This window comes from Brassica rapa, chromosome A04, assembly GCF_000309985.2.
Source record: "Brassica rapa cultivar Chiifu-401-42 chromosome A04, CAAS_Brap_v3.01, whole genome shotgun sequence".
In the NCBI taxonomy this organism is placed as follows: domain Eukaryota; kingdom Viridiplantae; phylum Streptophyta; class Magnoliopsida; order Brassicales; family Brassicaceae; genus Brassica; species Brassica rapa.
In genome coordinates, this window is record NC_024798.2 from 18,648,716 (window position 1) to 18,659,769 (window position 11,054).

At 34.6% G+C, this 11,054-nt stretch overlaps 2 protein-coding genes across 2 annotated transcripts; one reads left to right on the plus strand and one right to left on the minus strand.

Moving 5' to 3' along the window:
* Positions 1-842: 842 nt before the first annotated feature.
* On the plus strand, positions 843-2,229 carry LOC103865561 (aquaporin TIP1-1). The gene is made up of 2 exons (XM_009143362.3): positions 843-1,304; positions 1,668-2,229. The coding sequence occupies exons 1-2, from the start codon at positions 921-923 to the stop codon at positions 2,037-2,039; spliced, it is 756 nt and encodes a 251-aa protein (XP_009141610.1). The 5' UTR covers positions 843-920; the 3' UTR covers positions 2,040-2,229.
* On the minus strand, positions 2,088-10,934 carry LOC103865562 (ACT domain-containing protein ACR10). Its single transcript, XM_009143363.3, has 6 exons — positions 7,994-10,934; positions 7,692-7,910; positions 7,498-7,603; positions 6,872-7,190; positions 6,506-6,790; positions 2,088-6,429 (listed from the first exon to the last, which is right to left on the minus strand). Exons 1-6 carry the CDS (start codon positions 8,145-8,147, stop codon positions 6,292-6,294), a joined length of 1,221 nt encoding a protein of 406 aa, XP_009141611.1. The 5' UTR covers positions 8,148-10,934; the 3' UTR covers positions 2,088-6,291.
* Between the last annotated feature and the right edge of the window lie 120 nt (positions 10,935-11,054).

An 11,054-nucleotide genomic window follows, 5' to 3' on the forward strand; every position in this document is an offset into this window, starting at 1 on the left:
TAGCATATACAAAATTCAATCATCTGCATGTCAACAGTTTTTTAAACAGTTTGAATTATGTCCTAACTTATAATACAAAGTTTTCCTTATCACTGTTTATTTTTTAGGACAATGATCGTAGACAAGATAACATCTTATAATTCTCGTGTAGTGGGGGCGAATAACTTTGATTAGAATAAAACGGATGATTTGGCACAGCCATTATTAATGTTATCTAATCATAATTAACAATAACATATAGTTTTTGTCCATAATAGAAGGTTAGCACGTAATATCACTATGGATATTAAATTCATGAAACCAGCCGTGACTTATCGACTCATAATGGCGTAAGGTTTCATTACAAAGAAGGAAATAAAAAAAAAGTTCACTCAAAATGAACTTTTGGAAAATAAAATAAAAACTTTAAGAAACTTTGTATATTTATAAGTTTCTTCTTTTTCATGTAGAAGAAAACAACTATGAATTCAATTATGAAAATCTTGAAAAAGTAATTAGAAAGAAAATTTTTTGCTACCACGAACAAAAAGAAAATTTGTATACTCTTTTCGACCTCTCGATCATTCGAGATAGAGAATATAAAAAGACAAAAGCCTCCATATATGTAGAAACATGACAAGTCATTATCCTCCACGTAGATGGTCGGCTACGCTTCGCTGGATATACAGCGATATCACTTGTTTAGCCTGTTACTAAATTTAGTTAAAACAAATTTTAAATCTCACCAGCTCCAATCAAATAACCTCCAACCAAATTTATTATATATATGTTGTTTTTAAAATAATTTTATCAACCGGTAACCAGTCACAAAAATGGCGCCACCTCAGATATAAGTATGAGCAGAGAGTAGACCAGAAAAACCATCTCACTCTTCTAACATTCACAACATTTAATCTCAGCCGTTCGATCTTTCTCCGACCATGCCGATCAGAAACATCGCCGTTGGAAGTCCCAATGAGGCCACCCGTCCCGACGCCTTAAAGGCGGCGTTGGCTGAGTTTATTTCAACTATGATCTTTGTCTTCGCCGGCTCAGGCTCAGGAATGGCTTTCAACAAGCTCACTGAAAATGGAGCCACCACTCCCGCCGGTCTCGTAGCTGCCTCACTGGCACACGCTTTTGGACTCTTTGTTGCTGTCTCAGTTGGCGCCAACATCTCCGGCGGACACGTTAACCCCGCCGTCACTTTCGGCGCTTTCGTTGGTGGAAACATCACTCTCCTCCGTGGTATACTCTACTGGATTGCTCAGCTACTCGGCTCAGTCGTTGCTTGTCTCCTGCTCAAGTTCGCCACCGGCGGTTTGGTATGAATAATTACCCTTTATCCCTTCTAGTTTCTTTATGTCGCTAGAATGTTTCGCTTTAGACACTAGAGACATTAACTAATGTAATGTTCCCATTGGTTTTGGTTTGAACTCTCTAGGTTTTGTAATTAAAATTGTACTTTTACCTATTTTTGCCCTAACTTATCTGCCAAGTAACTAATGATCTTTCTTTTTTTGAAATTTCACTCGCTAAATGTTTCGCATTAGAAATAAATCATACTATATTAACTAATGTTCCCATTGGTTTTGGTCTGAATTCTCTAGGTTTTGTAATAAATATTGTATTTTCACCTCTTTTTGGCCTAACTTCTCGGCCAAGTAACTATTGAACTTTCTTTCTAGGTTGTGCCGGCTTTTGGCCTCTCCGCCGGAGTTGGAGTGTCGAACGCTTTGGTTTTCGAGATCGTGATGACCTTCGGGCTTGTTTACACAGTCTACGCCACCGCCGTTGATCCCAAGAACGGAAGTCTTGGAACAATAGCTCCCATAGCAATTGGTTTCATTGTTGGTGCCAACATCTTAGCAGGAGGAGCCTTTAGCGGAGCCTCAATGAACCCCGCCGTGGCTTTCGGACCAGCTGTGGTAAGCTGGTCGTGGAACAACCACTGGGTTTACTGGGCCGGACCTCTTGTTGGCGGTGGACTCGCTGGACTCATCTACGAGGTTTTCTTCATCAACACCACTCACGAACAGCTCCCCACCACCGACTACTGAATCAATCTCTCTGTTTCTCTCATGTGTAATTTGATTTGTCGTCTTTGAATTTTAATGCTTTTTTTGTCTTTTGCGTTTGTGTAATTTGGCATCATCATGTGTTTATGACTGTTGGATCTTTCAAATGAATCCTTTTCTGTTGATTTCCAGAGTGATAATTGCAAATATTGTGAATTATGTATCCATATCATCTTAAGCTTGTGTCATTTCCTCTATTTTGAATGTCCTCGTCACTTTATTAGACATTAACTTAAATCCAAGACTTATGCAAATAAGGAGTATAGTATTCTAAAATAGATGTACTAGACATTTATTATTTGATTATGACGGTTTTTTTCAGAAAATAAGAAAACAAACTATGATACAAATTAAATGCCTTAGAAACTTTGATACACGTTTCAGTATATTAATTAACGTCTAATACATACGGTAACAGCTATAGTTGCTACTTGCAACTATTGTTTCTTTCCTTTCATAAACATTTTTTATGTTATAAAGGAAAGACTTCATTCATCATCTTCCCTTAAATGGGCATCATTTTAAGCTATAACTACTAGAGACTTAAATGATAAAACTAGGTGAAAGATTAACGTTGAATGAATCTGAACCATGTATAAACTATGTTTTCACAATCAGTATATTTTCTGGTATAGCCGTATAGTTGATCTTCATCACTTCAAGCTCATTTTATCCCATATTTTCACACTTTATCAAGTCCTTCGTGGCTGTCATATCTATACGGGGTTAGCTGAATTTGCCGTATTTTCTTAGAAACATGTGCATAATATAGAAAATTGTATCATGTATGTAGTAATTTGAAACATGTATAGTTCTTGGCATTTTGCAGTGAGGTAGCAAGAAAATCAAATTGTAGGGTCACTGATTCCCTTTACTGAGTGTAGTAGTCAATACTCAATAGTGACTAAGACTTTGGTGACGCTATATTACTAACCATAATGATATAATCTCAGGACACCTCATTTCAATAATAATCCATACGAGCTTTATATACTTATAAAAAAGTGTAACTAGTTACAAATACATAATATATTTATTAATTGTTAGAGAAATACAACCCAGCGTAATGATATATAGGTTTTACATGAAATTTCTTGTAAGCATGTTGCATGATCGTTTGGTAATATCAGTCGACAACGACCAATATTATGATAATACGTACATCTTGTAAACATTTTCGGTGAAGAGGTTATCGTCCGGATGTACACTGTTTTATCCCTCATTGGCTAATGTTTTCGTTATGTTCCGAAACTGTGGCATATTTGTTCTTTGTGTTTCACATGCTAAGTTCTAAAACCAGAATCTTTTTCGGTTTCGCATTGTATATTCAAAATTTTTGGCTAGATGGACAAGGATGGGCAGAAGCACGTGAACACCAAGCACCGTTTCTAGCCTCTTCCTTAGCATTCGTTCGTTCATGTATTATTAATCATGAAATTTTGAAATTTAGTTCCATAAATGTTTCTGTGTTCGAAATTATAGATTGATGATTCGAAACATCGCAAGTCTTATTGTTTTCATATATATTGTGGACTGTGGTCTGCGGAGACTGTGTCCTTCCAGTGTGATCAATACTTTCTACAATTAGGTTAAAGGATATCCTGAAGATTATATTCGCCATGTAGATTCATTTTCTCATCTACTTTTGTAATAAGCATATAATCATTTTCTCAAAAGAAAGCATGCAATAATTGAAGTTAGAATAGTGGTCGATGACTCTACTGTCTACTACACTATACACGTACATTTTCTTGTCAATTATAATGTAAAAAGTACTCGATTTCCATGTGCAGTCATATGGGATTCTTACCTAACACCATCTCCAACCCACTTCTATTTTTATCTCTATATTTTCCTCTAAAATAGAAAAATTCTATTATAAAAGTGGATTTGCTCCAATGTATGATTCTATAATAGAGTTCCTCTATTTATAGGAGAAAATATAGAAATTTGCTATTTTCATCTCTAAATATAGAGGTAAAAAGTAGGATTCCTCTATATTTTCCTCTAAAATAGAGGAACTCTATTATAGAGTCATACATTGGAGCAAATTCACTTTTATAATAGAGATCTCTATTTTAGAGAAAAATATAGAGATATACATTGGAGATGCTCTAACATTATGTATCTTTCTCTTTCCCTTTTTTCCCTAGAACTCTCATCATCATTTTTTCTGTCTGAATAGAGTATACTCACGAGTCATGGCATATTTTGTCAATCATACGGCTCTTACATGTCAGATTTTATTAGGTAGAAGAGGTCGGCCACATGAACTAAACACAAACTTTGCTTACACGCAAAATCAAAATATAGAATTCTATCTAAACTGAAAGTTCAACCGAATCGAACAAGCTTCTAATTTTTACCATCGTTCTAACAATAGACATTACTAGGTGATATATATAATTGAGTTAACCGGAAATAGATTGATTAAAAGAAGATGATCACACAAGTGATAGTTTTCTGTCTAGTAGTTCATTTTCTTGGAATTTTGAGTATTACGTGTCATAATGTTCTAGCAGTTACTGATACTTCAAATATTTTACAGATACAGAATAAATACGACCATCAAGGCATTGATTAACTAAGGACACACGATGTCACAATCGCTAAATTTTTCATAGCTAAACAATATGGTAAAAAGATTCGCACGAGGGACAATTCCAAAAAAACTATCAAAAGTGATGGAAAAATGGACCGTAGAAAAGGACAGCTCTGGCTATCTGCTAAAATGTAAATTGGCCGAGAAGTGACCTTTCATGAAATTGCTACAACATGATTATTGGGAATTTTTAGAGTGAGGTTATTAGCGGAATATAAAAATTCGTCTCTTAACTTTTAACTAAAAAATTAAGAATCAGTTCTTAAATATTTTATTTAACAGCCGGTTTTTAATTTTTTTAGTTAAAAGTTAAGAGACAGATTCTCATATTCTGCTAAGAACCCCACCGTAAAAACTCCCAATAATCATGCTATTAGTGTTTGGTTCTACTTCTGTTTTTGTTTTTGTTATTTCTTCCAATTATACAGAATATGGATTTTTACATCTATAAATTAATTTTGTTGAACTATGATTATAAGTGAAACTTCGAATAGTTACATCTAATATATAAATTAAGTTGTAGCAAAAAAAACAAACATTTTTAATTATTCCAAACCTGTGGAAAATTTTAATTAATTTCTTATAGAGGTGCAATCCACAGATGAACTTTTTTAGATATTCAAAAGAAATTTAAAATGTGACCTCATATCCGTATGACAACACATGTTGAATATCGTAGGGTTACTTCGGATTCGGATCGATTAATTTCCTAAAATCCGGTGATTATTAAACCACTATCTTCTTTCCTTTTTATACAACGAAAAGAGAACACACTTTGAAAAAAGTGGATTGAACTGCGACTATCATTTACGCCGACTAGTAAACAAGCGTAATATTGCGTATAGACGTCATTGGGTTTGTGGAGAGAAATTGTTTACTAATCGAATTCATATGGGCCGGTGCCTAACATTCTCTCCCTCATTATCTCAAGTCTTCGGAGCCTTTCTCCCACGACGTCACTTCTCAAGAATATTTTTTTGTTACCATACCAATGTTTTTTACATATCATAAACCATGTTTATTAGGTAGATCATCTTTCTTTACATTATAGGCCATCTACATGGTTAAAAACATCAAAACATTCAAATGCTAGTGTCCGCACTCCGCAGTTATAGTGGTCGTTTAACATAATAATATGCACAAGTGGAATCGTACTCTAAATTCTTAGAAGCCTGTCATAACCATTGCCACTCTCACTATTGGGCTTAAACTCTTTCCCTCATCATGCGTTTTAACTACGGAAGAATTGCCACTCTCACTATTGGGCTTAGACACAGCCCATTTAACAGTAACAAAAAGTTTCCTCAAAGACCATTTTCCTTTATATATATGACAAAGATCTCAGCACAATACAAGTGCAAAGACTTAGCTTAGCTTCATTCTACAGAACCACACTCTCATTTACAAAACTTACACAGATCTATCTCTCATTAACATATAAAAGGCACACTTCCAACCATATTTACACATTGCAAACGTTATACAAAATCCGGTTTTATCAGATTAATTACCTCGTAGCAGCTTTAATCTACATAGACTCACTCATTGCCATCATAAAGTCACAATCTTACAGTCATATACTCTTTTGCTATGTGTCTGAGGTCAGCTAATGGTCCTGAGTTTCTTGAAACCTCACTCCCAACCCATCAAAGTACTCCACACTTGTTCCTCTATCTTGCTTCTCGAGACCGGTAAGCTGTCTTCTTCGTTGATCAACACTTTGTACACCTCCCATTCTCTGTCTCCCGTCAAGTGCCTTCCAATCTCAGCCTATTAAAACACATTTATTCATGGAAATTAGATGATTTATTAGGTCTGTTGTTGGTATGAGATAGTGATTATATACCGAGAAGATGCAGGTGTTGATCTTCTTGAGGGCAAGTGCAATGTCATAGAAGACTTGTGGCCGTCCTTTTCCTGATAACTCAACAGGGTTTGTCACCAAAAGTTCGGTATCAGGACCTTTGTTCATCATCACCACTCTCAGAGGTTGCTGCAGCTCTGCTCTCAAACGAGAAACCAATGCGTCTTGCTTGCTTGAGTCAAGAATCTTCCTCCCATCAGATTGCACGATGAACAAGTCAATCTCACAGTTCTTTCCTCGTTTGATTGTAAAACGCCCATATGAGATCTGCTCATAAAACCAAGATTCAAGAAAGTGAGTCTCATATGAATATCATAGACCCCGAGGAGTATTGACTCTGCAACAAACCTGAATGTTAAAGTCCTTGAAGGTCCTCATGATATCATAGAGAAGGCCTTTGTGATCTTGACAAGTGATTTGAATGAGCGTGTGAGCTCGGCTTAACGAGTTGTCAACTGCAATTGACACACTGCTTGAAGTCTGTAGCCCACTTGGATGCTCTTCCAACGAGGAGAACAATGTTTCCGCAAAGGAGGAAGAAGCTGGCGAACGCGCTGTAACTTCTGAGCTAACAAGTTTAATGTCATAGCTCATCATTGCATCTCCAATGGCATCTCTCAGGTACTCATAGACTTCGTCCCTCCTCTTCTCCGTACCTAAAAGCTCTCTGACAAGAACAAGAGCACAACACACCTTAACATAAACAAACCAAAAACTCCATTTCAGAGTTACATTTTAAATAATACTCTCTCTCTGTTTAGTTAAGATTGTTTTAGCAAAAAATTGTTTCAAAAAGATTTTTTTTTGTATTTTCAATGCATTATTTATGAATTAATAGTGATTAATTGTAAAATTCAAAAAAGTTAATTGTATTTATTGAATTCTTATTAGTTAAAAATTATAGAAAATAGATAATCACAAAAAATTATTCATTTATAGCTAAAATTCAATATGTTTTATTAAGTGATTGATACCTAGTGTCTGTGACAAAGAACAAGTCCATCACTTTGCCATCAGGAGTAGTTGATATCTTCACTTTCTCAATGTTAATCTCAAGCTTGTAAAGAACCTCTGTGACATCTACCAACACAAAACAACAAAGAGTCTCATATCAAATCTTGAATCCACAAGAATCAATCAAGACCCTAAAACAGATGGAGAAGCTAACCATATAGAAGCCCTGTGCGGTCAGAACACGCTAGCTTCAACAAGAAAAGATCAGGAGGCTGAGACTCAGAGTCAGAAAGGTAACATCTCGAGATACCAAAGGCCCAAGCAAAAGCAGGACTCGCTTCCACAAGCCTCGTCTTCAACAGATTCCATCTCGTGTTCGGTTTCCCAATCACCCAGAACACCAAGTAACACCATCTTCCGTCGGTGGATACATCTTTGCATTTCATCGAACACATTCAGTTCACAAAAATAAAGAATAATAACCAATAGATTACATAAAGTTGGTTCCTTTTTTACCTCCTCTGACAATGTTGAGACCGAAGAAGAGGAGGATACGACAGAGATCGCAACCCAGACCAGTTTTGTCGGGACAGTTGATTGTAATAACACTCGGGTCGCCTTCTTTCTCAGACTGTCTGATTATCACAACGTCATCAGACAAAATACCCATCTCTCTCTCTCTCTCTGTCTTCTTCTTCTTCTTCAAAGAGTTTTCAATTTTTTTTTTTTCTGAAGGTTTGGGCTTTGGCTTTTATTGAGAGAGAGTCAAAGGAGCTTTAACTTCGTCGTTAGCCATGTTTTGTTGTGAATCTTCTCGTTTTAGAAATTAACCCCACTAAATCCTGATTATATTTATGATATTAATTAAAAATATTGACTATTCAAAGTGTTAGATTTCACGTTGTTATTTTCTGCAATTTATTATTTTATGTGTATTTAGTTGTAATTAAATAAGCAAGTCCTACGGAATTGCATATACGTGGGCACACTGTTTAGTTACCAGAGCGATCTGAGCTGTGTGCTGACCTGTGAGGTGTTTCTTATTTTACAATTTCTTTTTCAGTTCTTTTTGGTAAAATTATTTTATTGTTTCAGTTATTTATTTTTTTTGTCACAGTTTCAGTTATTTTCTAAATCCATGAAATAGTTACAAGAGACTTGAGACATCAGGTCTAGCAGCAAAAGTTTTTGTTGTTGACAGGCTAATAATATGTTGCATGCATCATGTATTATTAATAAAACCTTAGAGGAATGTTTTTTTCTTAAATCTGGTTAAATTATTAGAGAATGATTAAAAGCAAAAGGGAAGGAAATTATGGGAGGATATAGTATTTAGAACTTGATGAGTGGGGGAGGCTGACAATTTTTTGAACCAGGTTTGTGAGGACGGACTTAGGCGCTGGAGATTAACCGGTTGCATGAAAATGCCATGCTCAGCCAAAGAATAATATCCACAAAACTAAAATGGTGCTGAGGAATGAAATGAATTAGATGCTCATAATCTTAATCTCTCAGTTTATGCGTGGTAAGAGGAACTTCATAACACTTTACAGTCACAGTGATCCTTACGAAAGACCAAAACGTTGAACAAGACAACACGCTAAGTATTCATTCTAAGTCTAGAGACTTGATACAATTATTAACAAATTCTTTACAATTCAACAAGAATATTTACAAATTCTGTCTCTTTCCAGTAAAGAGACGAGAACATCATTAGCAACACTCAAACCCAGTGACAGACGACCCACTACATAAGATGGGGTGTCACATGACACCCTTGAAATTTTTATAAGAAAATTCGAATGTGTTTAGAATATATAGAAAGATACTGATGATTTTTGTAAAACTTGATTAATTAACCCTCCATACCAGCATTCAAGCCTTGCCATGACCCTTTTTATTTATTGTTCTTTTATAACTAGTATTTTGATATTTCTTAAAAACATTTTTTATTGTTCTTAGTTCGTAGCCTTTCTATTCTTGCATAAGTAAAAATTCCATATGAATGTAACTTTGTAGTATTAATAGTTGCTAAATAAAGTTTGATATGACAAATCATGTATAAAGTTGGTGTTGTTTTTAGTGAACGGCTTAACACTACATTTGATTTCTTTCTTGATTTCTACAAGTTAATATGAAATAATAGGAAGATATTTATAGAAATGAGCAAGTAGGACTAGGAGGAGTAAAAAGTCTTGCCTGCTTATCCAAATCGTCCAAAATGCAACTTGTAAAGGTAAAACTTGCAATATTAAACTCTAATAGTAGCATCATGCTGTTGCTACTAGCATGTTACTTTTAAAAATAACTCGTTCCTTAGACTTTCTTTTTCAATGTTCTCTTTTGAATTGTCTTTGTTCAACTATTTAATATCAGTGGGATATTTGAGCCAAAAGAGTAAAGAGTACCTATCACTTGATTACAATTATGTTGGTTCAAGTCAGTTTATTTGAAGAAACAAAGTGGCATGAAGATTCAGAAAAGAAGAAAGAAGTATAACGTAAATATGCAAAACAACAATCACTGAACCCGCACGAAACCTCTTATGATACTGAAACCGACATAACTAAAGTTTGGAACTTCTTATAAACTTTAAAAATAAAAATAAATCAATTATGATAAATCCACACCAAAAGCCTAAACCTAAAATTTGACGGAAACAGTTAAGAAAACTATGCACACTTTCAAATCATGTGTATGCATAATTTATAAGTCTAATGCCACTACCAATAGGCGAAAATTACTTTGTCCAATCCACACAGCACTGAATTCTACATGAAATTATAATTTTAATGAGACAATGATGTTTATCTGTCATTTTTGTGTACGTCTTAGAAGCGATTGGATCTTTCCCTGTGAAAATATCAGTGAAGACTGTTACCTAGAAAATTATAATATACCTGGTTTTGGTTAATGGTAGATTACATAATCCTTAGGCCAAGTAAAACAAATCCATTGGCACAAATGAAGAAAGTACATCACAAGCATTATACATCACTGGCAATTATATATATATATATATATATATATATATATATATAATTCCAGTTTGATAGTTAAAAAAACAGGAAATCTGAACTCTAGTTTGATAGTTTTAAGCAATATTTTTAAGCTTGGAAAAAGAGTAGCTAAAATTAAATATTCTAAGCTATATGCATTACCCATGGACTTGAAGATACCAAAAGCCCAAAAAAAAAAGGAAAGACTTGCCTCTACAAGTCTAGTCTTCAGATGGGTGATGCATATACAGCTTACTATATTATTTACTTTTAACTACTATGGGATAGGACTATTCTAGTTCTTATTCATGTTTGCGTGAAAAAAATCCATACTAAACAAAAATACTTGGATTTTATCTATTTATAATCTTTTTTCTAAGCTTAAAAATATTGTTTATAACTATCGAATTGGAGTTCAGAGTTCAGATGCACTTAAAAGCTACTCTTGGTTGAAACTTTTTTTTTTTTTTTTTTTGGTTGAAACTTGAGAGCCTTAGATTTATCTGCAATATATACAGGCATGGCTATACAATGAATTCCCGCGATTTATACGATTAACAAAGGTCCAAGTCTAGTAG